General features: G+C 52.7%; 1 protein-coding gene across 2 annotated transcripts; it reads right to left on the minus strand.

Moving 5' to 3' along the window:
• Positions 1-4,462: 4,462 nt before the first annotated feature.
• Positions 4,463-16,147, minus strand: LOC309578929 (uncharacterized protein). 2 transcript variants are annotated; one of them, XM_082291884.1, is made up of 4 exons: positions 15,997-16,147; positions 6,239-7,262; positions 5,934-6,106; positions 4,463-5,211 (listed from the first exon to the last, which is right to left on the minus strand). In XM_082291884.1, exons 2-4 carry the CDS (start codon positions 6,645-6,647, stop codon positions 4,834-4,836), a joined length of 960 nt encoding a protein of 319 aa, XP_082148010.1. In that variant the 5' UTR covers positions 6,648-7,262; positions 15,997-16,147; the 3' UTR covers positions 4,463-4,833. The 2 variants fall into 2 exon arrangements, with proteins under 2 accessions (XP_082148010.1, XP_082148011.1); XM_082291885.1 differs by lacking the exon at positions 15,997-16,147 and adding an exon at positions 10,030-10,132.
• Between the last annotated feature and the right edge of the window lie 1,332 nt (positions 16,148-17,479).

Genomic DNA, 17,479 nt, shown 5'->3' on the forward strand with positions numbered 1-17,479 from the left:
AGGAGAGTGGGAGGCAGAGGAGGGTGGGATGAAGCCGAGTCTTTTGGAAGGGGCACACAGCCAGGAGCTTACTAACAGTCCTGAACTGCACCCAGAAAAACCACATCTCCTCTTCCCCTAGACTGTTCCATGTGGACCCTGCACCACAGGAGGATGCTGGAAAGCTTGGGAAGGGTCTTGGTGAACTCTTTGGAGGAGGAGTGCTCCTGCAGTGTCTCCGACCTCTACCTGCAAGGTTGGTACCTGGATCCTCGTGCCCAGTTCAAGTGCCCTCCTCCCTGTAATGCTCATCCACAGCTGCCTTATCAGGACAGGCCCTGCTCCAGCCCACCCTGCAGGCTGGCACTGGAGTGAGGGGACCTTGAGGAACAGTGGCAGGCACTGGGATTTCAGCAAGGGGAGCAGGAGAGAACCTGACCTGGTCTGTTCGTGAGGCCAAGCTGGAGGGCCCAAGAGGAATGACAGTCTCTGCTGATCCTTCTGGTGTCTGCCAGACAAACCTAAACCCACTAAGCAAACAGCCCTGTGCAGTCCAGAGTACTCTGGTTCCTAACTCCTATATTTATTCAAAGTATCCAGACCAAATAGTCACTTCTGGAAGCCTTAGGGACTACAGCTTTTGAGGGATGGGAAGAAATGTCTCCTGGGTTTTGGCTGGTTTTGTAAGGAAGAGAAGACTTTGCTGCTATGCTCTGTCTCCCTCACCCAAATGCCCTTTTGACTCGTGGAACAATTTCAGTCAATTCTGACCAGTGGGTAGAGGTACAAAGTGCAGTAAAAAAGTATTCTATTGGGTGGGATAACAACCTCAAGTCCCTTTTGTCACGAAAAGAAAGGCTGAGCATGTGCTCAAGTGACCTGTGATGCAGCATGGCAGCATGATTTCAGAGCAGTGGGGAGAGAAAGGTGAAGAGCATGGGAGCAGGAGGGCACAAAGTCATGGGAGCAATGTGATCCCTGACACCAGAGGGTTTCTGACCACCCAAAATGCACTGTTGTTTCTTGGCAGAGCTTAACCTGACATGTGTGGGCTCACTGGTGAAGGTCTGGGGCCAGGTGTGGGCTCAGCAGCCAGAGCAGGAGCAGTCCATCAAAACGTGGCTCCAGGGATTCCTGGCCAGCCCCCATCCCTTCTCCGTGGATGGGAGAGTTCTGAAAACCAGTCCTGAGTGTGTCACCCCCAAAAATGTGCCATTGGTATCACACAATGGTGGTAAGTAGGAGGGACTCTGCTACCAGCACAGTGAACAGGGCTGGGGCCATGGTCAGACCACGTCTCCACGAGAGGAGATGTGGGCAAGCCACTGGGCTTCAGTGGGGAGCCCCTTGCATTCAGAGCTGCTCACACAGCCAGGAAGCCCCGAGGCCCAATTGCTGTGAGCAGCTACTGGCACCCAGGCTGGAACTGTCCAGAGCTGGGGTGTGACAGGGTGGGCAGCAGGGAAAAAGAGTGGAAGGCTGGGACAGCCCAACCTGTTGTTGCCCAGAGAAGCTGTGGCTGCCCCATCCTGAAAGTGTTCCAGGCCAGGTTGGACAGGGCTTGGAGCAACGTGGGATAGTGGAAGGTGTCCCTGCCCATGGCAGGGGGTTGGACTAGATGGCCTTTAAAGGTTCCTTCCAACTCAACCCAACCCAACATGGCCCAATCCAACCCATTCTGTGACTCTGATTCTGTGACCTCCTAGCAGCCCCCTGTGCTGGGAAAGGTCATGGCTGTAATGCCTCTTCTCTGCCTTTGTTCCCTCAGCTTCCTTCCAGGGCTGGGAAATTGCCCTGTTTGTCATGGGATCTCTCCTGCTCCTGTTATTGTTGGTTGGCCTGGCTTTTTATTTCATCAAAAGGTGAGAAACCATCCTTGAATCTGCTGTGCATCCCCTACCCTGTCCTTCCCCAGGGCCTCCTCTCTACCTGCTGCATGGGGACCTTCTCCTTCACTCAGGTGAACACATACACTGCCTTCAGACATTTCAATATGTTGCTCCTCATTTTGCAGCAAAGTCCCTTCCTTTTAGCAAAGCCCCTTTGTTTCTGACAGAGCAGACTGCAGGTTCTGCTGGAGGTTGAGATAACAGCAGTAAATCCTGGATGATGCTGGGCACGTCAGTGTAAGGGCCATCAGTGGTACTGACAACATGCTGTGCTGGGAGAGCAGAAAGCTGAAGGCGTGTGGTACACAACAGATGATGCTGTGGCCACAGGGAAGAGCTCCTCCTTGGAGCAGGAGGGAAATGATAGACACCTTAGGATTCCCTTGGTGGGAAACACCTTCCATGTTATAACATGACACCACTTTAAATAATAACTTGGTGTTCCCTAATGTGGTCAGGAGGCAAACAGCAGCTGAACACTCAGGCTGTACGTCTCTGAAATAAATGTTACAGTGGATGGGTTATTTAACCAGCCCAGGTGATTTATTTTTATTAATTTTCACTGTTCTTCTTTCAGCACTGGTTAAGGGGCTGATGTGCAAGAGTTAGAAATGAGGGAATTTCTTAGAATACATTTGGGGAATAGAAAACCCAGTATATATATATAATTATTTTTTTTAAATAATTTTTTAAATAGCCTAAGTCAGATTTAGGGAAGCTCTTTCAGAAACCAAGGTGGCTTTAAGTTAATGTACACGTGCCAGGGAATAGCAGCTGTTCTGCTCCTGTTTTCTCTGAAATGTTGACAGAGACATTAGGAAACTGTGCCTGCTAAGTGCATGTCATCCAGCCTCTTCTTTTCAAAGCTGAGGTGCAGATTAGCTGCCTTGTGCAAAAGAGCAGAGCAACTTATCATGTGTTTTTCTTCATCTGTTGCTTTTCAGACATCCCCAAAATTACACCAACATAGAAATGAATGACTGTGGGCAGATGGCAGCAGACTTCTAATGATCCCGGACACAGCTGGGTCTGACAGCCCTGGGGCCAGGGACGTGTCTCAGGAGGGCAGAGGGGGTGTCCAGCTCCCCCAGGCATGGGGGCTGCTGCACAGACCTGCCAAATGCCAGGTGCACACCTACCTCTACATCTGTGCACGTGTCTACAGCTCTGTGTGTCTGTGTACAAACACCTGAACTGGGTTTTACCCTTCTTAATTTTGACCTTGGACTCAAGGAGACCTCAGAACAGGCTGGGGACTCCTCGTAGGCACAGGTTGTGCCAAGTGTGGTCCCTGCACAGGCAGAAGCCTGCTTGGCTGATACAGAGGAAGGACATGCTCTGTGTCCTCTCGGGATTCACTGCTGGGTGATGAGCCAAGGCCACCCCCATCAGACCTTTCCTCCCAGCAGGCAAGGCCAGTCTCTGGTCCTTCTGGACTACACTGCTCAGTGAGGGTGTAGGGTATGCCCAGCCTCTGCCCTGGAGGGAGGCCTGCTGAAATAGGGAGATTGCACAACCTCCCAGCAGAATCCCCCTGGAAGAGGCAGCCACCTTGCAGTTACAGTGGGAGAGGACACAGACCCCATATCCTCTTGGAGACCCTATGCAGATCCTTTGTAACCCATTGGCTTTTCCCCTCTCACACCCACCCCTGTACCCCTATAAAATCTAGCTCTCTGCCCCTGTGGGATCAGAGAACTCGTCCCTGGCCTCCCCTTCGTGGGGGTGTGGGCTAATAAAGCTGCCCCATGCAGAACTGCTCTCTGAGCCTCCCGTCTCTCTCCTCCTGGTCTGGCCTGGGGTTTGCCTCGCAGAGCAAGAGCTGGAATCACTCCCACTGAATCACTACAGAGCTGGCAGCCTGCTGAGACAGGCACCCCCTGCGAGGGCACCCCGGCAGCTGAGGGATCGCTGCAGACCTCTGGGGGGCTGTTCCTTCGGGGACACTCTCGCTGGAGCTGCCACAGCTTCCTGGGTCTGAGCCACAGACCCCATCCTGGCTGCTTCATGAGGGCACATCAGCCTCCCCTGCGCCCCTCTGGTCCAGGCAAGGGGGTTCTCAGCATCATGCCTTGCTCTGCAAGAGCAGCTCTGCACCACCAGCAGCCTGCTCTAGGGACAGCCCTTTCTGCTGGGGATCACAACCAGGAGGGTGTCCTGCCCAGGAAAATGGGTTAGAGGAGAGCTGAACACCCACTTAATCAGCTCCTGCCCAGAAGCAACTCTTACTGGTATGGTCCTGCCCATATCTTGCCAGACAGTGGGCAGCAGCAGTACCAGACTCCAGATCTGCTGAGTTTGTGGGGTGGAGGGTGGAATCTGCTCAGTAAAAGATTGTTTCCTACACAGTCTGCTCTGTCCCTAACGGTGCAGCAGCTGATGCCAGGCTCCAACAACATCCTTCATGTGTGGAGTGCTGGTGTCACCTCATGGGTTTCTGCACCCTGTGGTTCCATGCATGGTGATAGCGACCCAGACAGATCCAGCCTGCGCACTGGTTGGGTGAGGGGGTAGAGAAAACGCAGATACTGATCCCACACTGGTTCTGCACCATGGCGTAGACAGATTTTTACTGAACAAGGTTCTGTGGAGGGGAGGGCAGGATGGATCATCATGGCATTGACCTTCATGAGAAGGAAGCCTCAGGTTTCCTTGGAGTCCCACCTCCCTGCTGTGTCTGTCTTAGCTGCATCTTCTCCTTGCAGGCAACTGCCTTCTGCTGAGGTCCATGGGCCCAGCCAGCTCCAGTGCCAGCCAGGATGAGCAGCACAGGAGGAGCAAGGCCTCAGCCTCTTGTGCCAGGCAGCCCCTTCCAGTCAGCAGGGCTGGGAACATGAGGCACCAGGGACCTTCTCTGCTGGGTGCTGCATGCAATCCTTAGGCAGCCTCTGAGAGATGGTTCTTCGTCCCAGCTCCATCGTGCCATGAGCGCAGCACTGCTGGAGCACACAGGCCTTGCGGGAGCTCAGATCAGCTCCATCTTAAACTGGCTGAAGTTGGGCATGGCAGGCGAGGGCTCGGCCATGCTGCTGAAGGGGCCACAGGGCTGGGTGGCCGGCACAGCACCGTGGCTCACGGTGGAGCTGAGCTGCTGCAGTGTCATCAGCACCTCCTGCTGCAGCCGCTGCTGGTGCTCCTGCTGGCGTTCCAGGCGGCACTGCCGCTCCAGCACCGCCTGCAGGGCCTGGCTCAGCTTCTGCACCTCCATCTGTACAGCATCCAGCTTCTCGGCAATGGCAGGGCAGCTGGGAGCAGTGGGGGGCACTGGTCCGCCCCAAGCAAGGCTGGGATTTCCTGGACCCGCAGGGTTTGGCAGGGCAGTCTGAGTGCTGGCATCTTTGCCCTGGCATAGTGGGAGGCAGGAGAGAAGGGAATGTGAAACATTATCAGCTGCCCATCCAATGGTGTTTAGCAAGAGATTTATTCTGCACTTAGCTACAAGGCTCAGAGAAAAGCTCTCAGAGAAAGCCATCACCCTGTTGCAGACCTCTCGACCTCACCATGAGCTGCACCTGAGCCCCACCCAGCCCCTAGGCTGCTGCTCCATCAGAGCCCCTGGTGCACCATGTGCTGTTAGCACGTGCTGATCCATCCTGGGTGACTGCTGCTGAATGGCAGTGGGGCTGCCTGTGCTGATGCCAAACTTGTGTTTGCTCTCTGGAGGGACAGAAACAACATCTCCTGGATTTTGCTTTCCAGCCTTGGGTGGCTGGAAGAACCTCCTGAGCTGGTACTGACACCAAGCCTTAAAAAGAGGTTCGTGAGCTGCCGGTTTAGAGGCCAAGCCAGGCAGCAACTGGCATCTCCATGGCCAGCACCTGGCAGCCCATGGCCCCACCCCCACCCAGAGGGGCTTCCCAGATACATCCACCAAGTGCCAGGGTTAGCATTGCTGGCAAGTGCAGCTAGCAGAGGTTGGAGGGCACTCTGGGAGCCTTTCACCCCCAGAAGCCTGCCCCACCACATGGTGTCGATGCAGCAGGGGGTTGTGCAGGGCTGGCCAGATGGCAGCACCGCAGCAGCTCCTGGCCAGAGCACATGGATTCTCCCATCCTGCCATCCTACCTTCTTCTGCAGGAGGATAGCCCTGTCCACAGTCTTCTTTTTCACCATCAGGGCTGAGTTCTGGGTGAGGGGTGTGCCCAGCTGTCCTCGGCTGGGCAGTGGCTGGGAGGGGGTGGCCAGGCCCCCCAGAGCAGTCCCCGGAGCCAGGGGTGTGCCTGTGGAGCTGTCATCACCTGCAAGAACAGAGAGAGAAACACCTCAAAACGAGGCCCTTGGGGGCGTCTCCAGTGGGGAATGAGGCCCTTTCCCAAGCCCAGCAGTGGCAGGGAGTGGCCATAGTGAACCCCAGCAGGGCCAGGCCTTACCATTCCCAGGGGCCAGCCCCACAGGCAGGGTGTCCCCAAGCTGCCCACCGTCCTTGTAGAGCGAGGCCACACTGACAATCTGGATGCCCTCCTTGGTGTCCTGGCTGCCAGTGGAGCAGGGCGCCCGGCTGCCCGTAGGATCCCCGGTGGGCACTGCAGGGTGCTGGGTGCCCGGCAGCCTGGGGGGCTCAGCCTCATGCCCCTGCAGCGGGGGCCAGGGCTGGTCCCCATCCCAGCCAGCTGCCGCTGATCCCGGCTCCACGCTCTTCCTCTTGAGGAAGAGGTACACGGCCTGCGGCGTCACCCGGATGTCATCCAGCTCCAGCACCTTCTTGATCTTGCGGAAGCTCAGGCCAGCCCTGCGCAGCTCCACGATCCTCCTCTTGGCATGGTCATCCAGCCGGCCCATTGCTGCTGGGACCCTCCTGTGCCCGGCACCTACATGCCTGGAGTGCGGCCGTGGTGGGGACGCTGGCACCCCCCAGGCAGCTCTATGCCCCGTGATGGTGCTCAGGCTCAGCTGGTGCTTGCTGCCAGGCTGCTGGCCCTTGCCCTGTGTCCATGTGGTGCCATCCCCAGCAGTGACACCGTTCCCAGATGGAAAGGGTGAGGGAGGTGGCTCTTCCCACTGGAGTGAATAATGGACAGCCCCAAGCCTGTCCCTCGCTCACGCAGAGCCCCTTTAGAGAGAGGGGTCCAGCTCGGTCCCCCAGTCTGCCAAGGGCACAGAGGATGGTGACAGGCTTGGCTCTGCCCAGTGTCCCAAACTGGACATCAATCCCACCCTGCCAGCAGTACAGTGAGGAATCAGAAGCGGTCAGGATCCCGAGCAGCTGCTCAGTGTCCCAGGAAGCCTTGTGCGAGTCCTGGCAAGTGATGGTTTAAGGCATGGGGCTGGCAGGACCCCTTTGTGTTTCCCTGGTGGCCCAGAAGGTCACGGCGAGCAGAACTGTAGAAACTCCACGTGGGAACTGCTGGTGCTGCAGAGCCTGCCCTTGGGTCTGGAGACAGCACTGTCCTGTACCTTTGGGAGAAGCAAATGCAACCACTGATACACCCGCTGTAAAGAAGGCACAACTGTAACTGTAATGGCTGCACCTCCTGTGCCTCCCCTCTCACACCAGGCACACGCCTGTACCACACAGGGATATACCTATCTATGTCTATACATGCACGTGTGTGCGTCTACACAACTATGGTGGAGGGTTTTTTCCACTTTCTACCAAATTCCTTAATCTGCAGGCGTTTCTTGGACACTCATTGCTGCAGCTGCTCCCTAAAGGACATACTTTTGGGTTTCACTTCACTAAAATAAATGTCTTCCAAGAATTCCCAGAAGGCAGCAAAACACTTTTCCGGTTAGAGACTACCTCAAGTGGCTGCTGCAAAGCAGATGTGATAGAGGAACCTTTTCCAAATCACATTTCCCAAGGCACACGTGGATCTTAAAAAAGATGGTAATGTGTTTTGTTGGCCAAGGAGGCACAGAGACTACTGGACATCAGCTTCAGGGAGAAATGGAGTCACTTAATTTGACAGAGGAGTTTGCCCCTCTGCATCTTACTTGTTCCATGGCAAAAGAAAGAGACATTAGCTCCAGAGATGTAGGCTGTACTTTGATCCAGCTCTGTTTATGTCTGAAGGCCCCCCAATGCCCTGCTGTGTGCATTAGGGACCTTGTAGATAAGAGCTGGGGGAGTGGATATTGGAAAACAGACATCCTTGGATGCAGACACTAGAATTGCAGAGCAAGAGCAAAAGGTCAGAAATTCTCAACCTTCCCCATGTTATGGGAAGATGCTCCAAGGGGACCACCACCTTGAAACTGCAGTTATGAGGAGCTTGAGCCCTGGCAATATACTCTGCCCTCCTCCCAGAGTGTCTCCAGACACGGCCAGAGGACACTGGAGTATCTGAGCAGTTGGTGACAGAAACATATCATTTACATAAATGCCAGGAAAGCCAACAGCCACAGCTGCAGCCTTCACCCAGCCGCCGCAGGGAAGATGAGGGGAGCACCCTGGAGAAGCACCAGCTTCACACTGCATCTCCTCCAGCTCCCTCTCCACTGAAGATGTTGCTCTCTGTGTACCATCCCCAGGTCCCAAATCCCTCCTTTATCACATGCTCACCGGCTTCAGCCCTCCCCCAGCCCTCCACTGAGGTCCCACCACCCTGCCCTGCTTTCCTGAGCGTGGGGAAAGTTCATGGAAGGCACAGACCATCCCTGCCCTGCTAACCCCTGATAAGCTCAGCATTTCCAACTCATAGTGTTCCCCCAGAACCCCCCATTTGCTGGAGGGGCAGCAGGATGAGGAGTATGGCCAGGATGGCTTCAGGGCAGCAGAGCATGGCTGCGGACAGCAGCTGCACGGAGATACCATCAATGCTCAAGGCTTCACCCAGGCTCCTTATCCTTCAAGAACAGCACTTGCCTCTGCAGCAGGGCTTTAAAAAAACATCTATTTACTAATCAGAGGTAGACCAAGACCTGGAAAGCCATTTCAGAGACGATACTGTGAAGAAGGCTGGGGGTCAGAACCCAGCAGGTGAGCAGGAGATGCAGGAGACAAGTGCAGGCAGAAGTACAGGTCAAAATCCAGCTCCAGCCCTGCTCACTTACACCTTGAGGGAAAACGAAGTGCACAACAGCTGCTCTACCCCTGTCAGGTAGGGGAAAAGGGTTACCAGTGAAAGCAACATGAGTGTATTCCATAAAATACAGTATTCCAGCAATTTCCTCCAAATCACAGAATCACAGAATTTCCATCTAGGTTGGAAAAGACCTCTGAGATCAAGTGCAACCTTTGACTGATCACCACCTTGTCAATTAGACCATGGCACTAAGTGCCACATCCAGTCTTTTCTTGAACACCTCCAGGGACGGTGACTCCATCACCTCCCTGGGCAGCCCACTCCAATGCCTGACAACCCTTCCTGTGAAGAAATTCTTCCTGATGTCCAACCTGACTCCTCCCCCAGCTCAGCCTGAGGCTATGTCTTTGTCCCACCACTAGCTCACTGGGAGAAGAAGCCTTTCAGGTAGTTGTAGAGAGTGATAAGGTTACCCTTGAGCCTCCTTTTCTCCAGGCTAAACAACCCCAGCTCCCTCAACCATTCCTCATAAGATTTATCCTCTAGACCCTTCCCCAGCTTCATTGCCCTTCTCTGGACTCGCTCCAGCACCTCACTGTTTCTCCTGATTTGAGGAATCCATAATGGTTTGGGTGGGAAGGCACCTTAAAGCTCATCCCATGCCACCCCCTGCCCTGGGCAGGTACACCTTCCACTATCCCAAGCTGCTCCAAGCCCTGTCCAACCTGGCATTGGGCACTTCCAGGGACCCAGGGGCAGCCACACCTTTTTTGGGAAACCTGTGCCAGGGCCTCCCCACCCTCACAGGGAAGAATTTCTTCCTAAAATCCCATCTAAACCTACTCTCTGACAGTTTGAAGCCATTCCCCCTTGTCCTATCTCTACATGTCCTTGTAAAAAGCATCTCTTCATCTTCAAGCTCCCTTCAAGTACTGGAAGGCCAAGTCATAAGATCCCATAGCCTTTGCAACAGCCTGGCCTGGCTCCATCTCTACTTATAACTTTATTTATCCAGGTCTTGCTGCAAGCTCACAGTTTTCCTGTACTAAATGTGCTCCCCATTTCCACACTGAGTCCATCACCTTCTACTCTTTCTCCCTCTCCAGAGGGTATTTTCCCCAAGGAGCTGCAACCTGTGCTATGCACACCTTACCAACTCCCACATTCACTAACAGAGATGAGACCTTTACACTCACCTGGCCTTCAAGGTGTTCTTTACTCTCCAATAATTTTTGCACAAGGAAAAACAAAAATCAATTCAATGAGAGGGAAAGATTCAGGGATTTTCCTAGACTTATGGAGTTCCTTTCACTTTCCAGGGCCAGGCTGGGAGTGAGATGGTTGCTCTGAAGGTTTCTTACACCACTCAGGAAAAGTTAATTCCAGTGGTGGTTTTGCAGGAGGATAGGGAAAGGGAGCACATCTGTGGAAGAAAATTCACAGCAATTATGTGAGCTCACCCTCTGCCTCTAACGCTCTCCATTTCTGTGGATATCAGGAACACAGAGAGGTTTCGTCTCCTCCAGAAAGTCCCTGAAACAGTCTCATCTGGACTGACTCAGCCTTTGCTATTTCTAAAATAGAGCAGCACCAAAAAGTTGGCTTGGTTTGGCATTTCCATATGAAGACCAGGTGCCATGAGCTGAGGGTGGGGAACAAAAGTCCCCTGTTCTGAAATCCTGCTTGCCTCCACCTCCCTGGCTGTCACACTGTGTCCCAGCCACAGCTGCAAGTCCTTTGGCAAAACCACATTCTGCAGCCACACATTATTCCCCTGCAAGCTGCAATGGCTCCTCATGGTCTCAAAGTGTCTTCCCCCCACACGCACCCCGTGTGTTTTACAGTGGGATGGGTATCCCAGGGGGAAGATGCAGTGACTGGAATACCCAGCTTACAGTTCCAATCAGAGAGGGCTGTCATGCAGCACCACAGGCTACAAGTTTTGCCCTTTGGTGGGTTGGCTTCCGAGACCTTACACAGCCAGCTGGACATACGCATTTGTCTGAGCAGATGCATGCCTTGTTACACCGCCTTGTTACACCACCATGCCTGCAAAAGGAATTTTGCTCCAGCCTGCCAATTTAGGTGTCTGTCCAAATTTCAGATTAGCCACCCTTTCTTCAGCTGCTGCTGAACACTTGCAATGCCTGAAGTCTTTATGAACTTAGTTGTAGCTGGGAAAGCTCCTTTACCCAGGTATTGCTGCTGGTAATGCTCTATTCCATGATTCTGCATGCAGCTACATCCACAGAAACACAGCCCAGAGCCTGGAGCAGCCTTCTCATCACCGGGATTGTTTCCTTAGTTCCCATACTCTCTGGCCCAGATGGTATTACACACAAAAATGAAACAGCCTCAAGAGAGAAAGAGAAAGAAGGCAGCATGTCCCAGACTTCCTTTCAGAGCAGAGTGGATTTAAGGTCTAAAAAAGAGGAAGAGCATGAATCCAAATTTCCTACAAGTCACCTGATGTAACCACTAGCCTTAGGCCCAGCAGGCTTTTCCACTGCACAACTTGTTCCTGTGCTCCTGCAAGCCCCCACTCCAGGAGGTGAACCTGAGAGAGAGGAATTCCCCAGTATCCAACCTGCAAGTCCTCGGGGTAGAGCTCCTCCACCTGCCTGCCCATCCATCCCCAGCCACTGCCACCTGTCTCTCCACAGTTCTTCTGAAGCCCTGATTACCTGGCTCTGAATGCCAAATTCCCCAAGACTGAAACATCAGTTGTGTGACCATGGAGTTGGCTCATGTCTGGGAAGATTGACTTCTCCCTTTCATTTCACAGCTTCTCTTGGACACAGGCAGTTTCACCCTTGAGGGGCACAAGCAAAGCTGCTTCCAGAATTCATGCTGGGGTAAAGCAAGGAAGAGCTAATCCTCCAACAGACATGGCACAGGTAACTGTGCTACCCTGGGGTTGTTTTCTCAAAGGCTGTTTTAGCTGCACCACAGCACGCCCATGGCCAGCCTGGCCCACGAGATGGAACAGTCTTGGAAAGATGGAGGTATTTATGTACAGATGGGCTTAACCAGAGCAACAAGCTCCCATCCACCATTTCAGGAGCAGCACAGCCATGGGGCAGCAGGTACAGAGGTGGAGCAACAGGTTTCACCAGAGAGACAAATTGCTGATGCTGAAAACAGATGTGATTGAAGTAGAGGAAGGAGTGAGAGAAGCAAAAGCTGTGACCCACAGGGAGCATGAAGATACAGAGCAAGAAGATACAGCTAATTTCGTCTGGTTTCAGCAATTGAAAACAGACACTTTATGTTGTTAACATCCCAAAGTACGTTGAGCTCAAGGGTTTGCTGTGCTGCACAGAGTGCAGAATTACTCCTGCCCTGAGAAGGTCCATCTAAGATACGATGAACAAAGCTGGATGTGGCTATGTCTCTTTCCTTTCAACTCTCTTTGTGCAAGGCCAGCGTACCAGGGCATGGGAAACAGTTTACCTCATTCATAATGGATTCAGCGTTGCCAAAAGGGGACTGATCCTCATGGACCTTGTAAAGAGACACAAGCCAAATCTGTCAGATCTGGGCCTTGTGACTAGTAACAGCTCAACAAGGTTCTCTTACCCACACTTTCCTTTGCATCTGATTTGCAGACCTCCTTCTCAGACCCCCAGCACACCCTGGGAAGCTGGAGAAGCTGCAAGCAGCTGGGGAGGGACATTCATCCATCTTGTTTGGTATTGTTGTTTTCCCACAGTGTTCTGAAGAGCTGCTGCAAAAACTGGCAAGACAAGTCCTTTTTTTCACTCTGCATCAGCTTGGAGGGGAAAAAATTACTAAAATCATCGCCCTGAAGCACAAGGAGGACAGTGCTGGTTTACATGGGATTCAGAAATGGATTCAGACAGCAAGTAGTATATCAAGTAGAGCAATGGTATTGTGGAAGGAGTGAGTCTGCCAGGAATGCCCAAATCCTCACCCTGTAGAGAACTGTGCTCTGAACACAGCCATGTGTCCATGGGCAGGACAATCCTCCACTGGGCTTCCTGCCCTCCAGATCCTGCTCCAGAGCCTGCCTGGCACTGCTTGGAAGGGATATGGATAGCTCTTGGCTATTCATGCAGAGAACAGTTTTACTGCTGTAGGGATAGACTGGGAAGTCTTAGCTTTGTGGAGACAGGTAATCAGAAAGGGCTCACAGAATCACAGAATATTCCAAGTTGGAAGGGACCCACAAGGGTCATCAAGTCCAACTCCTGGTCCTGCACAGGACAGCCCCAAGAATGGCAATGAGCTGGCCAAGGTGGTTCAATGGAACTTAGCTTGGAAGAAGATGAACGGTATTAGGTGTCCAGGGCTGAAATGTTGCCAAAGCAGGAAGATCTGTGCCAGGAAAAAACAGCCATTTCTCCTAGGCTGCAATGTTACTCAGTGCCACTGTTCTGTGGGATTTGCCAAGCCTTATGGAAGCAGTAACGTTATCTAACAGCACTGGGTGTAGTGAGGCTGCATCCCACCTTACTTTCTTTGCAAAACTGATGAAGGAGCAGCTGTTATAGGTTTTATTAAAAGGTGATGGGTAAGATAAATTTAGATGGTGCTGCTGCTACCTGAGCCATGGTGGCTCCCCTCTGAAGGGATAACCTCAGAAGAAGATTTTAATCAAGTTGTAGCTCAGACATCAGAATAGCAGAGAGAAAGGGTTGGGTGTCTGGCCCAGGATTTGAAGTGAGCTGTTTAGAGCCCACAGCTCGGTTTGCTCTGTCATCTGCTCTGACAACTGCTTCATTCATTTAGGTTGTGCTTTCAGAGCAGCTGAGGAGCTACCCCTGCCTGGCCACACTTTAAAAATCAGATCCTCACATGGAAAATACAAAAATTTATGGTTCTACTTTAAGATTTGCAGAATGTGAACATTGAAGAAAGCTAGATCTCCACAACAGTTTTGGGGGTTGCAAAAAAAATTGTGAGTATGATGATACACATAGTTTGCTCGTGCCTCAGACAATGCCACTACAGCCTGGAGGTCACTGGGGAATACAGTATAAAAATATGGTGGGAAGATAAAGAGGGGTGTGTTGGGATGTTCAGGAGCACAGGGTAACAACACTGTGTTAGTGTTGTTAGTACTGTTACCTCATGTTTGAGGGGAGAAAAGGAACAGTATCAGGAATACTGAAAATCCTCCCTAATGATGAAAGGGTCCCAGGCCACACACCACAGAGGAGAGACACTGTATAAAAATCATACTGTTTGATAGCCTTGAACAAAAAGGCTTTGCACTGGATTGACTCTTCCACAGCCCAAAACCCAGAGGTCACCTTCAACATTTTATTACCTGGTCTGACAAACTCAGCACGGTTGTGATGCTGTGTCTGGTAAAGGTCAGGTTTGTATTAAGAAATTATTTGGAGCATCCAAACACGATATTAAGAACTGTGGAGCCACAGCTTGAAGGAACAAGGCGCTTTCACAGAGCACCTGGGAAGGCCTGTGGGAGAGGAACAGGCTGGATTTTGCATCCTGGCTCCAAGATCAATCTCTGCCCCCAGACCGGACAAATTCATCAAAGCAAACCTCAGTATTTAAACAAGAACAATAAATGCCAAGTATCTCACTGCCCTGCCTCTACCTGTGCCTCTCTGTAAAGCATTACGCATTTCAAGTCACTGCTCTCCACAGATACAGCCCTTCCAGCAGAGAGAGCTGCACTGGCTACACCTTGAATTTCTAGTCTTTCACATGCCTGAAGAGGAAACAAAGAAATCAGTGCAAAGTGTATCACGGTGTTTATTCCTTGTGGTGAAACCAGGACATTTGACTAAGTTTAGCATTGAGCAGGTATATTCCTACAGCATCAGGGCATACAGTTGCAGGAAAACAGAGGAAAAGGGGCATCAAGGCACAGTTTTTAAGCTAAAAGCCCTGAAATACACAAATGTATGCACTGACACATGCAGGGGCAGACAGTCCTGAAGTCCTAAACCTGTTCATGGCCTAGCTACCAGTGTGCACTGCAAGAATAGCCTTAGACCTCAAGAGAGGGCCAGATGTTCAGAAACTATGGCAGATGACTCAATAGACCCATAAGTATTTCAGCTAAATTGCTAAATTCACACCCTTCTGCAGATTAGAGAGGAACTCCCAAAATCTCCTATTTTTGCTGTTCCAAATCTATATAGCTACTCAACAATGCAGCTATTGGAAATGCTCTCAACTCCCTGCAATGACAACTACGGCTGTTTCTACACATTTGGATGAAAAGTTTCCAAGTCCTCAGAGGACAAATCCCGCAACCTGCAATTCCTCTAAGGAAGTCACACAGACTGTACCCTCTGGAGCCAGACACATGTCTACCCCTACTCTCATAGAGGTGCAGAAGGAGTGACAGTCTGAACAGGGAGGCAGACCAAAGATCTTCCAGCACAGGGAAAATACCAGAATGGCTGTGGGTTGAGCCAGTGCTGCAGTGCAATCCCCACAATGCTAAGCAATGCCTGGTACAGGGTGCTCACACCTCACCATGATAAAGGAATGCCAATGTTGCCTTGGGCAGAATGACCCACAGGTCACCTAGATCTCCGGGGGCTCAAGGAGAGCTCTCAGCAGTTGCCACCACAAACCCAAAGCCAAGGAACCATTTAGACCCGAACAGGAAGGACAAACGAAGCGCCAGCTGCAAGTCGGTGCCAACACAACGCACAAGCGCCCTCAGCCTCAGGCAGCGTTTACAGACAATTAACCCCAACCCCAGAGGCACCGGAGCAGAGCAGCTCACCTGCGGAGGTGGCCGTAAACAGCCTGTCCTCAGCAGCAGCCTGGGAGTGCAGGAGGGAAGGGACAGAAAAGCACAGAAGAGCCAAAAGCAGCACTCACAAAGCTCTGTTATTTCCTCTCCTGCTCGTCCACCAACACGTGGGCAGTATCTAAAGGAGTCTGCACTTCACTAGAAAATTGCTGGGCAGGTTTCTGAGCTCAAGAAGCGGCTGGAGGACAGCATTTCAGATCGGGCATGCCACTCCCAGCTCCGACACCGAACCTCAGCGCCGCACCAGCCCCCGCACGACCGCGGGCCCCGGAGCCCTGTCCTGCTGCACCCTCCCTGTGCTCGCACCACTGCCAGGAGCTCCTCTCATCCTTTCCCACGCCACTCTCAGCACCCAAACCAGCTCAATGCACAGAAGCAAACGGGCAGAGCACCCACGTACAGGGACTCCCGACGGCTGCCGGGGTCCTCTCAGGCGACGGCACCAACTCGCGGCCGCGTTCTCCGGCGGCCGGGACCAGCCAGGTGCCAGCGCAGCCCGGCTTTCCCGCAGCCAACTTTCTGGGAGACGGCTGATTGAAAAGCTCCTGCCGTCTTTGTTTGGCTGGGGCAGAGCCAGCAAGGGCTGCCGGGAAGGTCACCCAGGAGGAGACCGATGTACAGGGAGGGCGGAGCCCTTCTCGTAACCCTTTCGGGGCAGCCGCGTTCCCGGGCCGCGGGGAGCCCGTCACCTCCGGGCACGGACCCGTCCGGCCCGCCCCGGAGCACCGCGCAGGCGGGGCTGGTCACACCCGTGCCACGGGATGGAGAAGCCCCACAGGAGGCAGCGCTACCGTCCCTAGCGATCCCATCCAGCCCTGGAAGCATCAGCTCCATTCCTGCGGGGGCATGGTGGCTGCGCTGTGCCAACCGGGCTGCTGGCATGGGCAGAGGCCACAGCGGGGCCGGGCCATTCGCTCTGAAACTGAAGCAGACAAGTGCTTTGAGCTGTTCTCAGCTCTGCTAGTGCCCCCAAATGAGATGTTCATCTCTCCTCGTTCAGGCTTGGTTTAAGGCTCAGTCCTGCCAAGTGCTGGCAGCCCCTGGGAGGGGATCAGAGCCCCCCACACGCTGCCACCACCGTCCTGGGGCTGGCCCTGCGGCTCACAGCTCTGCAGGAACCTGCTTCAGGTAACAGCTGGCAGGAAACCTTTTTCACAGTACTATTCTGCTGGTTCAGTGACCTTACCTGCCCACCCCTGGAGAGATGAGAGCTGTTACGAGAATAATGGTGTGCAGGACTTTGGGATCGGTTAGCCTTTATGGTTTTGCCATAACTGAGAGAGAAAAAAATGTTAAACACTGTGGGTGCAGCCAGGTGGGGGTTGGGCTCCGCTCCCCAGGAACAAGGGACAGGATAAGGGGAAATGGCCTCAAGTTGCACCAGGGGTGGTTTAGTTTGGATATTGGGGAAATACTCCTTGCAGAATGGGTGGTCAGGCATTAGAAGAGGCTACCCAGGGCAGTGGTAGAATCACCATCTCTGGAAGTGTTAAAAAAAATACGTAGATGTGGCACCTGGGGACATGGTTTATTGGTGGCCTTGGCAGTGCTGTGGGAACGGCATTGGAATTCGATTCAATGATCTTAGAGGGCTTTTCTAACCTTAATGATTCCATGATTTAAGGTCATCATGACAGTCTACTAAGAGTCCTCGTTAGACATAATGCAGTTTCTCATTGAACCCATGTGAACTTTTAGTAGACTACAAAATCCCCTGTCAGGGAAATCTGCCCTTTTAACAAGATGTTGTGTGAAGAACAACTTCCTTTTTGCTTTCTTTGGGGTTTTGTTTGTTTTCTGAACCTGTTCCATGGCAGGTTTTATGTAATACCCCTTGGTTTTGCAGCAGAACAGAAAATAAGCCATTTTTTCTTCTTGCCACA

Source organism: Coloeus monedula, assembly GCF_965178545.1.
Source record: "Coloeus monedula genome assembly, chromosome: 16".
Lineage (NCBI taxonomy): Eukaryota > Metazoa > Chordata > Aves > Passeriformes > Corvidae > Coloeus > Coloeus monedula.